Source organism: Sinohyriopsis cumingii, chromosome 1 (assembly GCF_028554795.1).
Source record: "Sinohyriopsis cumingii isolate HCF-2022 chromosome 1, ASM2855479v2, whole genome shotgun sequence".
NCBI lineage: Eukaryota > Metazoa > Mollusca > Bivalvia > Unionida > Unionidae > Sinohyriopsis > Sinohyriopsis cumingii.
The window spans coordinates 75,986,738-76,007,013 of NC_142961.1; the positions used below are offsets into that span (position 1 = coordinate 75,986,738).

A 20,276-nucleotide genomic window follows, 5' to 3' on the forward strand; every position below is an offset into this window, starting at 1 on the left:
ATATATTACCGTATTTAACGCAGTAGTAGTGTGATAATTAGAAAATGATTTTTTGTATCGAGTGATATTTCTTTCTTTCTTTTTCTTTCTTTCTCTCTTTCTTTCTTTCTTTCTTCATTTGCTAGTATTTAAATGGTGCTGTTATGAAGAAGTCTGTACATTTTGTTTCGATTCATTCTACACATTTCTCATATCCAAAATCTAGACTTTGACAATATACACGACAAAGTGTATTGAAACCTTACCTTTAAAACTGTACTTATTCCTTCGACACCAACAAACACAATAATCAGCCCCGCAATGAAACCGAGCACTGTGAGTACCATAAAAAGGCGATGTACCTTTAATGCAAATAAAAACGTAAGTCGTTGAGAACAGTAATATAGACAATTATTGTAATGTTCCCTAGACGTCTTTGCTATTCATGAGCCAGTTTTGGATAATTTCCCTAAACGTCTTTGTAATTTATGAGCCAGTTTTTGATAATTTTTATGTAGTTGTTGTTTTTATTCTTATTTCATTCACTTATGTGTCAAGAACTAAGAATACGAATATGACTGTTAAGAATAATAATACAATTTTACAGGTATCTTTTATCCAAATCTTCTTAATGAGTCTCCCGAGTTTTCAATCTTTATAAACTGTACCCGCTGGGGGTATTATGAATTTGAACACAGTTTTAATTGCGTTTATGTTATCTCTCTCTCTCTCTCTCTCTCTCTCTCTCTCTCTCTCTCTCTCTCTATATATATATATATATATATATATATATTCTCAACTTAAAGGGGACAAAATTCAGAACATTGTTTACCTTTGACCAAGATTTGGATCCAAACACTTTATCTCCCCGACAGACCGGCTGAAAGTATCTTCCTAGTATTGCACTGATACTGGCGGCAAAACACCATGTAAAAATCATCAAACAGCCTGCAGCAAAAACAGCGAGTAAAAATCATTTAACAGTCTGCAGCAAAAGCACCATGTAAAATATCATCAGACAGCCGGCGGCAAAGACAGCATGTAAAAATCATCTAACAGTCTGCAGCAAAAGCACCATGTAAAAAATCATCAGACAGCCGGCAGCAAAAACAGCATGTAAAAAAATCATCGAACAGACTGCAGTAATATATCACTATGTAAAAATCATCAGACATCATGCAGCAAAAACACCATGTAAAAATTATCAAACAGCATGCAACAAAAACGCCACGAAAAAATCATCAAGCAGGCCTGAGAAAAAAACACAATGAGCGTACATTGGTTGTAACATAGGTATATGGTGTACGTTGGCATGATCGACTGTGACATGGATACCTACAGTTAAATGTCAGTATGTAACAAAACAACTGTAAACAAGTAAACATAATGTTAAATGACAATACGTAAGTAAGTGTTACACAGACAGATAAATGATAATACGTAATAAAGTGCGTGCTAATTTATTTCGGACGCAATTACTTCCGTAATCATTATGCCCTTGCATTATTTATTGACAGACATTGTGTAGGTAATGGTCTTTTTTTTTGGGGGGGGGGATGATATTGCTCCTGAAGAATCACTCACTGTGAAATTTGATGTATATAATCGGTGCAGAAATAAGGAGAGCTTCGTCGTGACTGAAATCCACCCAGTCTTCACTAGTTTGTGGCTTTCTCATCATGTCATGCGGAAGAATATTTCCTTAAAATAAAAGGCATGCATATGAATTACAAAAATCCTATAGAATTCAGAATGTTACATTTGTTCTTATGCAGTCAATTTGATAATTTTAAAAGGAGAAGATTGGTACTAGGTTTATTCGAAATGTCCGGTTTGGCCTGCACCATCAATGTATTATTCCTTGGCCTAAACCTAATGAACAGTTTTGTCAATGTGACCTACATTTGCGAACGAAGAATAATACTTGTCAGTGCGAATGTTTCTCTCGGTGTTTTGAGCTATACATACAAGAAATTCAGAGGAATGGTGCAAAATGCAAATTTTTTGCGTAGATACTTACAACAACAGTGTTATATGCGTTTGTGTTTTGTGGATTTAACGCCATTTTTAGCACGATAGTCTATACATAGCAGCCAGTATAATTTGGCGGAGGAAGGAATCGGGAGGACCAACAGAAAAACACTGAATGATGGGAACCTACTGGCAAGCTTTCTCACATACCCGCGTTGTCTGAGCCGAGACTCGAACCCACGCGGACATAGGTGAGATGTGAAGGGGAGTGCCTTTGTCCACGCGGACCATCTGCCCTCCCTCACCTCTCAACAATTGTATGAACAATAATGCCGTAGAAAAAAGGACTACCTTCGTATCGCCTATGCTCTGTGGGAGAGACAATACAAATTCTTGCTTTTGTTCTTCAGTAAGCTAAAAATTACATCAGTATGTTATTTAAAATATATTTGCAAGACACATATATTCCAGTGCCCGTTTGTCCCACCCCAACCCTCCTGTGTGACCTTTAGGGTCAGGGTCATCCACGGGGAGAAATTAGCTGCTCGCCAGAAGTAGTATTTTTTGTTAACTGTTTATTATAGTTAAAGGGTGGGGATAATGGAAACCAGTGTCAGTTGCAGTAGTTCTCTCTATAGTATCTATACCTTGTGTGCATATATATATATATATATATATATATATATATATATATATATATATATATATATATATATATATATATATATATATATATATATATATTCCACTTTTCTTCCAATTTATAATCTTATGTATGCTCAAAAATGTCCCCAAACCGTAAGACTCCACTCCCTGAAGATGGACCAAAATTCTAAAACCGTTGTGCACAACTGCACCCCAGTAGTGAAGTGGGCAACCCTAGCCTCAAGGGAAATTAGCATTACAGAACCCCTTGGGCCACTCTAGCCTCAATGGAAATTTAACATGGGGAAAAATCATGGGCCACTCTAGCCTCAAGGGGAATTTAACATGGAAAAAGTCTTGAGCCACTCTAGCCTCAAGGCGAATTGAACATGGAAAAAAAAATCTTGGGTCTGTTGAGCGACAAGGGAAAATGGAACAGGGTCGGGACCCTATTTTAATAGGGTCCTAACCTGATGGGTCTATAGAAATGGAACATACGAAAATTGAAACAGGGAGGGGTCTCTATTTTTTTTAAACAAAAAAAAAATAAATAAAAAAATGGGGTAGGCAATTGAAAGTCTATCTCTTTTCGAGAAATGTGGGTGGCCCTGAAAAGGACCTTTGGGTTTCTTCTTCTTCTTCTAACATCTCCACTTCTTCAACCATCTTCTCACTTTTGTCACTATTCCTGTCTTCTTTTTCTCCTTTTCTGGCATCCAGTCAGGATGGCCTAGAGCTCTAAACGTTTCCTGAACTTTTATCCATTTCTGATTCAGCCTCTCAAACTCTGCCTGTTTCTTTTTGTTTTCCTCATCCTTTTTTTCTTTACTCCATGTCTCCTTTATCTTCTTTACTTCTTCCACCATTACTTTTCTTATTAATTCTTCAGCTTTCTACAGCTTTTCCAGACCTCTTTTGACAAAGGGCCAATCTAACCATTTCACCATTCCTTCCAAAAAGTACCTTACTTCTACAACATTATCCAAGGCCTCTTTTAACATTCCAATTTTGACATATGCAGGATTAATAAACCCTCTCAACTTCTTCACTTCTTCTTCTATTAACTCCTCTATCTTCTCCCTGGCTACTTTTAGTTTTTTAGCAAAGTCCAGACTGTTTCTTATCCTCCAGTCTCTTTCAATTCTTTCCACTATATATTCACTGTCTATCATCCAGTAGTATGTTTCCTTTAAGTTGTTGAACAGGTCAGATACAGCTACCATTTTCTTTCCGTTATTCCGTAGAATGGTGCGAACGACGAACTTTGTGGGTTCTTATACGAAAAGCGCGGACGTGATGGAAAACATCCCCCTGAAACAAAAGTTATATTACCTAGATCATGACCGAACAACGCGCTGACGTGAAGGAAAACATCCCCCTACTTTTCTCTTCTCATATTATCTACTGTCCACATACGTGAAGCAGCAATAAACAAATCCAAAATCTACTTTCCACACACGCAAAGCATTAAAATGAAAGCCATATCTACTATTCACACAAACATACGTTATTGATTACAAAACCCAATAATCTACTATCCACACAAACGTACGTGATTGCTTACTAACACAAACACATACACTCACACTAGGAAAAAAGAGAGTGAGTGTTTATATTCACACTACTCTACATATACACATTGGCAAATCGATTACTATATCTTTTCTAAAGGTTTGGGTAGCCCTGAAAAGGGCTGTTTTTCTGTTTTTTAAGAACTCCAGGGCACCTGGTTAATGATGGCACCTTCCAGGTTTGGCACCACACACACATCTCCGACTCCAGTCTCCTTTCACTTTTCTTTTGACTGGGAGCACAGAGGGAGGATGATTGGCTTCAGCACCCCAATCCTCTGTCTCTGGAATATTGTACGACATCCTCTCTCCTATTTTCTTTTCCTCCTCTTCCCTCTGTCTTCTCTCCTCCTCTTCCTTCTTTATTATTCCCTCTTCTACTATGGGGATCCAATCAAGAAACCTTACTAGCATTATATAAATCGTTAATTAGATCTAAACTAGATTACGGATGCCAAATTTACAACTCGGCACCCCAAAATAACCTCAAGAAACTAGATAGCATACAAAGAAAGGCCCTAATTATTTGCACTGGAGCACTACCATCCACATCACTAGTGGAACTTCAAATCTTAACTGGAGAACTGCTGCTCCACCTTAGAAGACAAGAACTCACCCTCAGATATGCAGCCAGGCTAACAACACACCCCGACACCCCCCCCCCCCACCCGGCTAGCTATAAATAAATGCAACATACCTTTTAGAACTAAATTATCACAAAACATACCAGCAGGGAAATTAGTCCATCAATTAGTTGAACAACTTCCTATAGACAACCTCCAAGCAGAAATTGCAAATCACTATGACAAAGAACCATGGATAAATATCAACCCCTCAGTTAACACCCTCATTACGAAATATGGCAATAAAAACGAACAGGAACTCAAACTAAACACAATCTGTACAGAAGAAATCAACTCAAAATATTGCAGCTACATTAAGATTTACACTGATGGATCCAAAATTACAGAACCACCCAGAACAGCAGCAGCTTACGTAATCCCCGAACTTAACATTAAAGTAGGACGAAGACTACCTAACCTCTGCTCTATATACACAGCTGAATTCTGGGCCATACTTTAAGCACTCAAATGGATCAAAGAGAACAAAATACCCCAAGCGGTAATAAAAGTGACCCGCTAAGCGTCATAAACTCAATACTTAATAACAACACCAAATCAAGAGAAAACTATCTTAGGCAAACCAATTTATTGTTAAAAATCCTGAACAATAATAACTTACAAGTAGAATTTATGTGGATATCATCCCATATTAACATATCAGGTAACGATATGGCAGATATAACAGCTAAACAAAAACTAAACGAAACCACTCACATCAACCTAGATTATAGCATATGCGAACTCAATAGCATATCTAAAACCCTCATTGATAATAAATGGCAGGAATTATGGAACACAAGCACTCAAGGCAGGAAACTAAAAACCATCATTAAAGAAGTATGTAGAAATAGGAAACCACCCAAAACAAAAGGCGGTGAACAAAAATTCATAAATAGAATACTCACGGGCAAAACCAAGCTGGCTAACAGTTTCGGACAGTACATAGGACCACAACCACATAACCCTAACTGTTACCACTGCAGGGTCCCAGAAGACATAGGGCATATTTTTAACAACTGCCGTACACTTGAAAAAGAAAGGGCTAAGTTTAAAGTTAAACAGCATAATATTGGATCCCCTGCAACATACCCAGAATTCTTGATGAACACAAACCCCAATATTAATCTAACATTCAAAAATATCATAAGTTTTATACACGAATCCAATCTAATCAAAAAAATCTAAGAAAGTAAATCAAAGACCAGTTAAAAATATTACAAATCACTGTTTGGGAATTATGACGGCCGACTCGGTCTCGTGGGTTCACAGACTGACACAGCCGTTCATAGCCCGAATAATAAAAACCAGTTAAGGACGAATATTAAAAAATCACTGTTTGGGAATTATAACAGCCTGCTAGGTCTCGTAGGTTCATAAACTGACACAGCCGTTCATAGCCTGAATAATAAAAACCAATTAAGGCCACAAAAAATTAAAATAGGAAAATATGAATTAATTAAAACAGGACTCCATAATAACATACAAACAACCATAAAACAAGTTTTCAATCCAAACCAATAAGATAAGGAATCAAAATAAAAAAGGAATTCATGAAGAAAAAAAAAAGAAAAGGAAAAAAAAAATATACTCCTAACCGTCTCCTTGTCTCTAAAACAACATCTGGCTGAACTTTTAAATCAAGCTTCCACAGCTATTTCTACTAACATACTCAGCCAAATCCAGGCAATGTTGGCAGATGACCCTGAAGAATTTGAAACTTCCACGCTGGCAGCGGCCCTGTAAGTATCATCATCCAGCGGCGATGAAGCTGATGAACCTGCACCTCCTAAGCAAAGTGGAAAAAAGGAAGGCTCTGTCTACCGGAATATGGGACTGGAAAAAGCAATTGATGATATCAAAAAAGCGGGCCACTTCGTCAATGCCACAAGACCAGGTGTCCTAATGTGACGTCATCGCTGCCGACCAATCGTAGCGGGAGTCACATACTGCTTGGTTTGACACCTGGGGCATTTCAATCCTACTAAGAAACACGAGTGTGTGGTGTGACTATTCCCACTCATGTTTATTAGCCTTTCAGTCAGGTTGTTAAGGACTAGTTAGTCCTACACCTGAGTGGCTAAATTAAAAAGTACTCTTTGAGTACATAAAAGCCTGGGGGATGAGGCTCCTTTTCCTTCTCCCAGGAGTAATTAAAAATCACGCAGTGCGTGAATAAACAAGTGGTACATGTTCAAAAGAACGAAAACCACTTTAATCCAACTAACTAACTAACTAACTAACTATGGCCTCCGCTGCCAGTTCATTTAACAGGCGCCTGGCATATTCCAGATGTATCTGGAGTTCAAGAAGTTTGCTTATTCTGGTATTCATTGTCTTGTTAACGAATGAACAGGGTAGCTAGACTGCCAAGCGATTTTCAATTTATAGTTAAAGCGCGGACGTGAAGGAAAACATCCCCTAAAACAAAATTTATCTTACCTAGATCATGACCAAACAACGCGCCGACCTAAAAGAAACACTCACTTTTTTATACTACCCATTACTAATTTAAAAATTTTCATTAATCACTTCAATATACTATCCACATACGCAAAGCAATCAAATCAAACCCCAAATCTACTCTCCACACACGTCAAACAGCAAAAAAAAAAACCATTATCATTATCCACACAAACCTACTTGATCTCTTACAATCACACCACAAAAGAGTCACTGTTTATATTCACACTACTCTACATACACACATTGGCAAATCAATTGTTATTTCTTTTCTAGAGTATTGGGTAGCCCTGAAAAGGGCTGTTTTTTCTTTTTGTTTGCTATGGCAATCTTTTAGTTTCTAAGAATGCGACGTCCTCTGATGATAGACTTTCTGACGATAGGTCTGCTTCTTCGGAAAGAGAAGAAGAACTCTTTGGTGTCGATACGACAATCGACAAAGCCTCTGTCAGGTTCAGGTTGCTGCTGCTGCTGTTGTTGATGTTGCTGCTCTCTCTGCTGTTTCTGAAGCCTGTACTTCTCTGTCCATTCTTCTTTCTCCCTGTTCACTTCTTCTCTGAAGAGGTCTTCTATCAGGTCTTCAGTGACTTTTAAGATTCTCACATTCTCTATCTCTTCTGGCTTCGGTATCAGACTGTGTCTGACCCTATGCAAATTCACGTAGGCTTCGTTTAGCTTAGCTAGTTTGGAGCACATCTTCGTAGGAGGATGAGTCGACAATGGATGGTTAGACTGGAGGCTACCCCGGCTTTAAAGTCAAAGCGCGGACGTGAAGGAAAACATCCCTACACGGTTTTCGATCCGGAACGTTCAATGAGTGCCATGAGAGGGATAGTAAGAAATCAAAGAGCATGAATCGAAATTCTTATAGCCAAACAAAAGACAAAGGCATTTTTTTTCAAAACAACATTTTTTTTATTCAAAATCACTTAACACTAACAAACAACTATAACATTTTTAACAATATAACATCAAACATTTTTTTCAAATCACAAACATTTTTTTCCAACTAACACATTATTTTGGACAAGGCTGACAACGTTGTGAATGAAATTGTGATTTCCAGTGTTGGAAGTCATTAGGCCATTGATGGACACTACGTTTCCTAGCTTGAGACAAAAGATAAGCATAATGGTCACAAAACCATTTATCTATTTTCACATCGTTTCTAGAAGAAGAACGAGGATCAAATTGAGTCACTAAATGTTCTAAGGAATAGCCCAGGCTGCGATGATGCAGAAAATACACACAATATTGTCCACACACCAAGGAATCTGTGCCTTGTAATTTCACATTATTGAATCGGGTGGTCTGAGCATTTCTTCTCATAAAGTCAATGATATCGTCTTCCAAAGGGGGCAATCCGTACGAATCGAAATATTCCACACACCCTTCTTGAGCAAAGTAGACGCCTACCCAGTGGGTTCCTGGGAGATGACTGTCGTCCGTGTTGATCACATAAGCTAGATGGTCTTGAGGTTTACGATGACGGAGTTCACCTTTAGCACAGACGACAGGATTCCAAGAAGCCGTGTACGAGCTGTGGTTCAAAAGGTAATAAAGTTCCCAGGTATCCATGTTTTGTGTGGGTTTTTTTCTTCTTCTTCTTCACAGGTAATGATAAATGATCAATTCGATCCTGACTTTTTGCTTGAAAATGTCTGACAAGTAAAAGGCGTTTAGATCCGACTTCTTACTCTGGTCAAAGAGAGATTCGATGCGACGATACTCCAGAGACGTTAATGGAGGAGAAGAATGTTTATCCAAGCCTTTATACCACTCGTTCAACACGAATTCTATTTCGATGTGATCCCAAGCTTTGTCCAGATATTCGTCCAATTTTTCTTTTTGACTTAACATCAGACATTTGTCGTGTTGAATTTGACTGGGATGATCGTTGTGACATCCATAGCACTCTTCCTTGATCAATTCTTTCATTATATCTGCCAGGACTGTAGCAAAACAGGAGACTAAATGGGCTTCTTGTTCTGGCCATCTTGACTTCATCATGATAACTTCTTCGTCTTGGGATTCTTCTTCTTCCACGGTCTCCTCACATTCCATCTTCAAAGTTTCTCCATTAGGTGAAGAGGGATAACAGTCTTCCATAGCTTCTAATAATCTAGAATGACTTCTCTCAAACTGTTGATTTCTATGGTATTGTCAAATTCTGCATACAGGAGGACGTTCACTGTGTGATCTGGAGGTGGATTTGCAAACTGAAGTTCCACATGAATCTGACCCGATTTTATAGGGTGGAAATGTCCCTCGTCGCTGCCTTGGTCTGGAGTGAAATCAAAACCCCACAAAGCATAGCCTCCTGCATAATCGTCGTACGAAATACCGTGACTGGCGTTGGTTCCTAACTGTCCCGTGGATTCGTACAGGGACAAGTACGACCTCACATAATTCTCCGCGACACCAAAGTTAGGCTCAAAGGGTCGGGTACACAAGGTCTTGCCGTCGCGACTGACTTCGATCTTGGACACATTGTAATGTTGAAACTCAAAAGGATTTTGATCGTGGGTTCCGTTGAAGGCTGAATTCCTGACGATACCAACAATCAAACGCTTGGGTAACTGTCCTTGGAACAGATGATCTTCAATCATAGATCGCTGTCCGGCGGGAATGGTGAACGTTTTCACTTCTATGCGTCGTATCGGATACATGGCGGTCGTGCTGCTCAACGTCTGACTGACGTCGTTTCCCACTTTAGGTAACACTTCCACACGACGCACGCAAAGTCGGGCTTCGTGAATGATAGTTCTGTATTCATTGGCATGGGCCATCAAATGGAAAGCGGCACTGCTACGATTCAGTCTCAGACGGATATCCACCCCGTTCAGCAAATACTTTTCTTGTAACCACATGTCCAAATGCAAACGATCCATCAGTTCTAAACTTCGCCCTTGCAGAATTTTCTTACGACGGTCGTTAAACCCCACATTGTGAGGATTGTCATCTTCTGTCCGGACTGTGTCGCTAAACGTGGCTACACCTGCCGTGTCAGGTTTCCATACCACGCAAGCATCCAGATGAGTATTCTTGGCTTCTTTTCCGTACGTCAAGAGATTTTCCAGGCTGCTGCTGACCAGTTTGTTATTCAAGTACAAGTCCACTTCGCTGAACAAGGAATGCATTAAATTGTTGACAGGAGCTACTCTAGCATCGCCTCCTGGATTGGTGTTGTCCGTTTTGATCACTTTCACTTTCAAATACAGGTAACTGCTATTCAGATCTATGTAATCTTCGGGTTGTCCTTTGATTTCAAACTCGATGGGAGCGGAATCCGTCAAAGAGGAGACGGGATGAAATTCCACCCACTGGGATTCTTGCATGGTCATCATCGTGGGTGGCATGGCAAACAGATCCAGTTCCGACTTGGAACAGGCGCAAGACTCTCGGTGCATCATTTTTCTCTTTCTTAATAATCGAAAACGTCTAAGTCTCGAACGGTTCTTCTTTTCTTTGCCTTTCTAGCTCTAGACGTGTGAAGTCTGGTGAAAGGGTGTTTTCTTCGTCGTCTCTTTCTGCCGTGTCCTTGCTGAATGCCTGACTCGGTAGCGTGCAGGGCATTTATAGGTGTTTCTCGTCGGCCCAAAAGGTCTTTGCCCGTTTGCAGCAAGACATTTTTGCCTGCCCTCATGAAGGCTTCTTTAGGGTTTTGTTTGTCGATGATGTCATTTTGGAGAAATTCTTTGCCTTGTGTCAGTGCGGCATCTTTCAAGGCGTGCAATCCGCGTGTCACCATCGGTTTCAACGCCGGGGCCACCGAACGAAAGGCCGATTTTAACATATCTCCTAAACCGTGTTCTCGCTGTCGAGCAAACCCTCGGTACACTGGATACATGACTTACAAGTCGTGAGAGAACCGTTTTCGAAAATGGAGTTTCACCGTGACTTTTCCTTTGGTGAATGGAATATTTTGTCCCAGATCTCCTTTTATAGCAATGTTGACCGTGTCCAAATACGACTTGCTGACAGGCAAATAGTGAGGATGGACAAATTCGCGGTGAACGTGGTGTTTCCACCTTCCTCGTCAGCGACCGTGGCAGAATCCACTTTGAAAGGAATGACACGCAGTAACGGCACAGAGGTGTGTCCCACCACGTTATACTCCACCACATCGGAGTACACAAACATCAAATTCAGTCCTTGGTTCAGTTCTACCTTGGCACGAAATAACTTGCTAAAAGACTCGTTGTCGTAAATGATTGGTAATTCGTTTTTCTTGAGCATGGCCATTCTCATGTCCATGTCTCCGCCCCACATGTCAAACAATTCAGGACAAAATAAAATTGACACGATTTTACTCCCGTCAAATTTCATCAAGAAGCGACGAGCTGCTTTGTGGTATTCCATGGTGACACTTTTTTTGACACTTTCCAAAGCTTTCAGAAACACGACATTTAACCTGGAGGCTATGGTGCTCACCAAATGTTGACCACTAAAATAATAGCCTGGGGGAACGAACAAGTGATAGGTGGTGTACTTTTGATTTTGTGTGCCAGGGGTTTTTATGTTATATTTGCCATGGGTATCCAAGTACAGTTGCATTTGCTCGTCATGAACTTCCACATCAAAAAAGTTTTGATTGGGAAGGACATTGAGGACTTGGGTCGGGTGAATGATTTCTACTAAAGCCACTTCCCAATGGGCTTCGTGATCTGATAGAATGATCTGAGGTAATTTGGCCGTGTAACAGCACAACGTGTTCTTGGGAAACACCTCCATGGAACTGTCACTGGGTAAGATTAAGTTAAATTGGTTTTGGTGACTCATAATTCCAGAGTTCTGTGGCTGTCCGAGGGGTTACTGGACGTCAGACGCGTGTCTCCGCCCAAAATAGGGTTGTTGTTGTTGTTATTGGAGTGGTGACTGACACTGGCACTGGACACAAGGTTCCCGTTGTTCCCGTTCGAGGAGAATTTCAGGGAGGGATTGGGAAGCAGATAACCGATGCAGCTGCTCAATAAAATGGTCCACAATTGTTTGTCTCCTTGTTGCAAACTTAAATTGGCGATGGCTGCCCCGATGACACAATACACCACAAAGATCTGGCAGAAAAATTTGCCTTTTAGGCACACGTTCTCCACACCACACCCATAAGGGTTGTTTTTGTAAATCTTGCAGAGAAGAACTAGGTGAAGGAGTGGTTGACGTAGCTGCGTCTGTGTGAAAGGGCATGATGGTCACTTCTTTTTATAGTCGATGACTTGCGAAGCGTCGATCCAAGAATCAAAACTGGGTGGATATCCTTTCCAACGTACTTTGACTTCTTTGACACGTCGTTTGCCCACTTTACGGGTTCTGCGTTCGAGAATGCTTTCGATGACGTACACGTCGTCTTCTTTTTTGGTGACACGTTGTAACTCGGGTAAGTAAAACGTTCCTTTGAGCACTTCTCCGTTCATGTCTTCCAATTTATAGACGGCAGGATGACGGCCATGCACTCGTCCAGTGACACGAAACAATTCGGTCGTCCAGTTAGGTAAGTAACCTTTGTCGAAAGTGCGTTTGGTTTTGCCAGTGCGCACCCAATCTCCTACGGCCAACACTCCACTTTTCTTGGGGGCAGCCCTCGTCGGAGATGTACCAAACAGGCGCTCAAACACCAACACTTCGTTCTCGGGAATCACTTCTTGCGGGGCACATCCGATGCTTCGATGGTAAGATTGGTTGTACGCTTGCACCAGGTGCGGTAAGATGTCGATGTACTTCAGAGTGTGGTGATGCGTAAAATATTTCCACATGCGTTCTTTCAAAGTGCGTCGAAAACGTTCCACGATGCTGGCTTTGGTTTCAGGATTCTCGGTGGTAAAAAAATGAATGTCACGTTTCTTTAATTCTTTTTGGAAAGCTTGGTTCAGAAATTCGGTACCTTTGTCCGTTTGCCATCGAAGAGGGTGACGACCGCTTTGTTTCAACACTCGTTGCTCGGCTCGCACTAACTCACTGCTGGTTTTGGAAGTCAAGGGGACGACCCAGGCAAATTTGGAAAAGACGTCGATGACACAAAAGAAATATTTGTAGCCACGATTGTAGCTGGCCAAATGAGAGACATCGGCTAAATCGGCTTGCCATTGATGATGGATGCCTTCCACTCGGATGCGACTTCTGGAAAACTTGCGTCGAATGGGTTTGTGTAAAGTGTAGGTAGCTTGTTCTTGTAACCATCGTTGCAGTTGAGGTAAACGGAGACTTTTCAGTCGCGTTTTGGCAGCACGATACAATTTTTGAACTCCTGCGTAACCTGCAGGATAGGAGGGATGGTAGTAAATGCTGGCTAAGACTTTTTCCATTTGTTGGTTTGTGTGTTAATAAGGCACCCACTCTTGGAAGATGCTACTCTTTTTCTCTTGGGGTACTTTCTTGGATTGCAATGCTTTGCGTGTGCGACCGGCAATAGGTGTCGAACAGGAGGATGTCAGAAGAGCTGATATCGGTTCTTGTTTCACTTCTGTCTTCACTTCTGTCTTCACTTTCTTTTTCTCTTGTGATGAAGAAGGGGTGGTCATCATCTTTTTAATCCATCCAATTCTGGAGGTAGTTGGTGTTGTTAACTTGCGTACTTTTTCTGGTGGAGTTTGAAACCCTTCTTCTTCTTCTTCTCCTTTTTCTGTCTTGGTCACTGGTAGTGGTGGTACTGGTGATGGTGCTGGACTTTTCATCAAGGTCTTAAAATCTTTCAGAGTGGGAAGAGCTGTTTCGTCTGAGGCTTTCTGTTGAAAGAGTTGCAATCGTTGCAAGAGTTGACCGTACTTTTGCGATTTTTCTGTTTCGGACAAATCTTGGCGATCCATCAAGGACTGCAATTCGTGTTGTAACTGGGACATCTCGCTCAAATTGGGATTGGGAGGTAAATGCGGGGTGCGTTGTTCTTGCCAACGATGGTATTCCATCCATCGTTTGTAAGGCACTAAAGCTAGTTTTCGTCCTTCCATTGGCTGTCAAGGGTCGATTCTGAGATCTTGGGACTTCAGAGGGCCTTTTTATCTTGTTCCCACTAGTCCTCCCAACATGGTTCCCAAGACTCCTTTCAGCAATGGGCCTAACAAGAGGGATAAAATTCCTCCACGTTGGACCAACATCTTTCTTCTTTTGACGAATGGGAATTTTCTTTTGAACCATTTGGCGAAGAACGTGACGATGTTTGCCTAAGCATTGTTTCTGGTGTTTGGACAAAAGGATCGTGCCTTTCAACACGTTCAAGCAACATTCGCACACGGTATCGATGACCTCTTTGGAGGCTGATTGAATGAGTTTTTTCGTAGAGGTGGAGAAGCTTTGGACAGGACAGATAACATGTCCCAATGTTGGACTAAACGAGGAGGCAGTCCTTTCCTTTTCTTTCCTTGGGGTTGTTTAGAAGAGGGATGTTTTCTGGAGGGTGACATCTTTGAGTCTTCAGCACCAAAAAACACTGATACCCCAACTTGGTCACAGGCCTTTTTTATACTGATTGTCTTTACGTCGTATCAACTTGAGGACAGGCATGACACGTCGTGCAGGGGTACGTAACGGACTAAATCGAGCCAGTTCTTGCTTGGACAAATCCAGTAAACTTTGTAACATGCCCGATCTTTCTTGAACTTTGATTTTGGGAGAAGGTACTTTGTGAGCAGCAGCCACTGCCACTAAATTGGAGGGTCCTGCCACTGGGGAAGTTCTTGGGGTCATCAACGGAGAAGTTCTTGGTGTAATCAACGTCTCCAAGTACTCTTCAGTTCTTGGTGTCATCAACGGGGAAGTGGATGAACTTGAGGCTGCCGGAGACGTGGTCACCGCCGTTGCAGGTCGTGGTTTGCGAGTGTAAGGTTGCGTCCTGGCTGAAGTGCCTCTCTTGCGACTAGTTTTCTTCTGTGGACTTTTCTTTTTCTGGGGACTTTTTCTCTGTTTATTTTTCTGGAGGCTTTTCTTTTTCCGGGGTGGTGTCTGGTAAGAGGAGGGTCCCGCCACTGGAGAAGTTCTTGCAGACACGGGTCTCCTTGGGGACCTGGTCTTTTTCTTCTTCTTGGAGCTTCATTTGACTTTTTTCTTGGGGAGAACTTTGGGGGCATTAGGATCATATCTTAAGAGAGAGCGAATGATGACCCCTCCTAGAGTACCGCTCCCTCCAGGTTTTAAAATGATTTGTTTTTTGGTTTGAGTGTCGATGCGAGGATCGACCAGTTGGGTCAAAGCGACTTTGTTTCGATCAAAAAGCGTTTGGTTTGATGAGGAATCTGAATGATCCCTTGTAGTAACTGACGTGCCGTCACCGTGAACCATCGTAAGACTTCTTTGAGACTAGCTTCTAAGACACGAGCCCGTATTTGTGGATTTTTTCTCGACTGATGCCACACAAGGCACGAATCAATTTGACGGGAAGATGCGACTGAAGGGACGTCATGTTCAAACTGTGTGTGAGACAGACGAAAAGTGTCTGAGGTTTTTATAGATTTTTTGTTGGGTGAAATTAAGTCGAGGACGGAGACGTGTACAGGACAGGCCCTCCGTCTTGGCACCAGTGGTGAAACAAGTGGGTACGAAATCGCAAATCATCGGGGGTCGTAGGTTTCAAATCGACGAGTAAATAGGCGTGTGGAGTTTGAGTGGCATCGTCGTACGCCTGAGTCAGCCAAGGCGTCCCTAACTGTTTGGCTAAGACTTGCACTTGCGATTTATCTCGAGGGCTTTTAAACAAGACCACGTAATGCGCATTGAGACTGATGGTGCGATGGGCTTTACTTTGTTGAAACAAATTTTGAGTGATGTAAACGACACTGGCATTACGGTGATGCCCTTTGCGTGTGAACCACAGTTTAATTTCTTCTTCGTCTTCTCCTAACATGTCGTCGAAAATGACCAAATGGGTTTGACGGAGTCAGAGACGATGCCGTCGTCTTCTTTAGGAATGCCTTCCACAAACACGATGGAATCGCCTGGACTTTCTCGCAAGAGGCTGTACGCCGATTGCCACTCTTTGTAACACCACACGATGCGTTGAGGTGGACGATCGATCAAATGATGTTTATGTTCGATCAAGCGTTTGACGAATTCGGTTTTGCTGAACCGCTAGGTCCAGCAATGAGCATGTTAAAGGGATGGCGAAGATACAAATCCTCCCAACTGGCACGATCTAAGTGTTCGTCGATGACTTTGACAGTGGAGGAAGAGGGAGCAGAGACAGCAGAGGTAGCCATAGTGTTAGGAATGTCACTTGTGACACGAAAACAAACAAGACAAGAGTTTATATACTTTTTCAGAACACGTTTATTGAATGTTTCAAACATGAGCAACACCAAAGACAAAAATACATAAAAGCCAAATAGTTATGTATAGGAATAAAAAACACATTAAAACGATCAAAGTCGAATATAAACAAGTCTCTGTACAACATGTTTTGGGTAACCAAGATGCCCTAGGGACAGTGTGTAATGTTCTTACAGTCTCTACATGAGGTATTGTCACACAAGTGTCCTCCCGGAATGACCTTTCAGGAACGTCCATGACAGTCCTGTCCTGAAGCGAGTGGTTGTTCTCGGTGACGGGCTCTTCTGGCACTGTCACTAACACAGGTTGAAAAGTAACTTTTTTCCTTGAACAACTCTTGTGCATACTGGGCCACTTCTTGGGTCCAAGCCTCAAAACCCCCCTTTTTCCAGTCAAGAACATCTGTCTAATGGGGGTGTAAGTCACAAGCTACACACACATCGTCATACACGTCTTCGGTAGCTAAAAGTTGACGAATGTTTTTTTCCCGTAGAGGTCGAGAAGTATCCAGATGAAAACGCAAGGCTTTGAGCAAAAGGAGTCTTTCGTGACCATTTAAGGCCATTGGGGTGGTAAGTACTGTCCGTAAAGAGTCCACAAGGAATCGGCTGGTAAACGAAATCCCACAAAACAAGTCACTAAGACACACACTATGCGTCGTCCCAAATTGATTGGATACAGTTCTTGTAATAATTGATGGCAATGATCCACGGTTTGAATATGGTCATTGAGTTCCTTCCACGGAATCTGTTCAATCACATGTGATAAAAACCTCGGCATGACAGCCTGTTTTTATATTCTCTTTTTTCTGGATGCAATACACGTACTTTCTAGCCAGACATCTTCGTTCTCCAGTGGGGAAACTAAATGCTCCAAACTGTAACCTAAACGTCAAAGTTCGTTTAGAAGTTTCCTCTTCCTCTAAGTAGATTCCACGTAAAATATGTTGGTACTCCTTTAACTTGTCTTCCTCAATGCGTTGCACTAGGTGAATCTCGAAGTAACCAAAATGATCAACACGTGAATCATCGGGGCTCTGGAAATATTGAACAAGGTCTGACCACTGAAACAATTTCTGACGAATCAGTTCTCTTATACCATTCAGGTACCAGTGGTTAAACATCTGGTGACGTAACGGATGCAACTGTTCTTTACGTTTGACTTGTATTTTGACCAGCTCTCGGTAAATGCGTTCTCTCAGGTCCACAGGCAAAGCACAAATGTTCTCTTGTAAAGTATTCATGAATAGGTCAGTCCGTACAATTCACAATCTTCTCCTAGAGCAAAAGTAATCCACTGAACTCTTTTGATGTAAACGGTCTTGAGTGATATAATAGGACGAATGCACACTTGACCCAGAGAAATCTAACACACTGATTGACTTTTTTCACTTTCCCCTTGTGAATTTCTCGGCACAGAAGTTCTACAGTTACCCATTGAGATTTCACTCTGGCAAACCCCTGCCAAACTTCCTTGTAAATCTTCTCTTGCAGTTCTTTAGGTAATGATTCAATATCGTTTTTGAAATGAAGTTTAAATACTGGTCTCGGTGATGTCCAACATTTGACTCCTAGCCAGTCTGGTTTCTTCTTCAACGACATGGTAAGTTACTTCAATGTCTCGGTCCCACTAAGGGTAAGTAATGACAATTCGGTGACCAACGAGCATGTTCTAGGTAGGCCGAATCTTGCGGTTCCCAGTGGTGAAGTGACACACCGCAACTGAAGCACTTGACTTTATCCCCTTCACCCAAGTAGTAAAATCCGGCTCTGGCTAATTCTTCGGGGGTCGGTCCTCCCAGATACTTAGGCCATTTTCCTTTGAACGATTGAAGACGATTTTCAAAGTCGCAGTATTCCGACAAACGCACAGGAAACGAATATTCGTCTTTCACAGGTTCGTTTCGATGAGGGTTGGGTGACATGGACAGGAGTTTGCTCAGGGCTGGATGACATCCTTAGGGAGGTAGACGTGAAGGTGGACATCCACATTTAAAACGAAACCCAGTAAAGTGTCCAAGAGGACGAGCGACATCGCTTTCGCATCCCTCAGGTTTGACACGCACCGCATCACTTTCCATGATAGGGGTAGTGAGAACAAAGTTCCCATGATGCTTTACGGCATCGCTAAGGTCACAGCGTACAGCATCGTTCCCATCGCAAGGCTCACAATCGCATTCCACTTCAGAGCCCCCAAACTTAAATTGTGCCCTTCTGAACTTGTTTTGTGTTTCTCTGAAAGTATTCATCTTGTTCGCTTGGTCTTGGTAGTCACAATTAACTATCGATCTTGCCTATGGTTCCTTTTTATATACAGACCAATACCGACGTGTCCATACGGTAAAGTGAAATGATTGGGAAGTCGCACTCGCTTCTGGTACACGATTTGATAGACTTTTTCCAGGGATCGACTGACGATGTGGTGAGTGGGTAAACGTACAATTTTGTTGGGTTGGTGAGTGGTCACTTTAAAGTGTTCATCCTCTCCAGATTGCAAGGCTTCTTTCAATATCCCAAAGTTGACCACACGACTGGTACGATAATTCAGAGTCAATCCTTTCACTTTGCACGTCGTGTGCACTTCTCCTTGTTTGTCCCGGTATTCGTTGCCGTAATTTTTTGGACCGCCACTGACGAAACTTAGAATCTTGTTGTCGGGACGCTCATCTGTCCAGGCTCCTAAACGGTCTCCTTCGATGTCAGGGTGATGTTGACTCGGGTGATGGATGGAAATGCAACTATCCGTGTCAAAGTACAGGACACGTTCCCCTAACAGTTCTAAAGATTCGTACAATTTTAAGCGAGCATGGGCTGTCACGTAAGCCGCAATGTTGACATTTCCAAAGGGGTCGTCTTGTACAAAGTCCAGATCTTCTTCGTAATTGACCAAGATCAAATTCTCGCGAACGACGTCCACGTGTTTCATGAATTTGGTTTTGTCGTGAATCATCTGGAAGTAGCGGGAAGGTTCTGTCAAATATTCCGTCTTGGGTAAACACGGTCGTTGTGCCATTTTGCCCCACAAGCAATTTAACATCACTTTGGCAAACGATCGCCTGCCTTCGTTTTTCTCGATGTGATCTAAAGTGATGCCTTCTTGTGCCCAGTATTTCTCTTTGAATGTCTTTTGGTCTTCGGGAGTGTGACACCAGGAAACATAGCCACTGGCTTCTTGCTTCAGTTTCAAAAAGGCATCCACGTAGTCTGCGAAAATGCCTTTCTGCGTGGGGTCACCCTTGTGGTATTGTTGTGTCTTGGGAAAGTGACAAATTTCGTACACTTCTAACAGTTGGTATCCCATGTCCAAAGCTTTGAACAATTCTACGCTGACCCACGTCTCCGTCAAGGCCCGTTCTTCCTGGGTGTGATGATAAAGCTGATCGTGGTTGCACGTTTCCGCACAAGTACGGCACAAAGGAAACATCAGTTTGCCTTGGCAATGGTGAGGTATGACGGGATGGTATTGGTTCGTGGGAGGCAAAACTTTGCACTTGATCAAGCCTTCGTATTGTCGAATGTTTTTCAGGTCGATGTGTTCGGTGAACAATTGCAGGAAAGCGACAATATTTGCACACGTAGGGATACAGCGAACACACGTCCAAGTATTTGATGTCTTCTCCTTTCTCTTCGTCGGCTTGGTACAGCAAACAGGTGGCATTGGTCCTTCCTCCGTACAAACTATCCCTCGGGTTCAGCGGGTCCATGAACTGGTAACTTTCCACGAGGCGTTTAAACTCGGGATAGGCTTTCAAACGGTGATCGTATTCGTGTTC

The 20,276-nt window shown here is 42.1% G+C and overlaps 1 protein-coding gene across 1 annotated transcript in view; it reads right to left on the reverse strand.

The window, feature by feature from the left end:
- LOC149807147 (ferric reductase 1-like) overlaps positions 1–20,276 on the reverse strand; it is a 39,579-nt gene that overhangs the window by 10,420 nt on the left and 8,883 nt on the right. The window contains exons 5-7 of the mRNA XM_089934419.1: positions 1,564–1,680; positions 812–927; positions 246–341 (exon numbers count right to left, since the gene is read on the reverse strand). Of these exons, the coding sequence (XP_089790545.1) occupies positions 246–341; positions 812–927; positions 1,564–1,680 (329 nt within the window). The remainder of the gene's footprint in view (positions 1–245; positions 342–811; positions 928–1,563; positions 1,681–20,276) is intronic.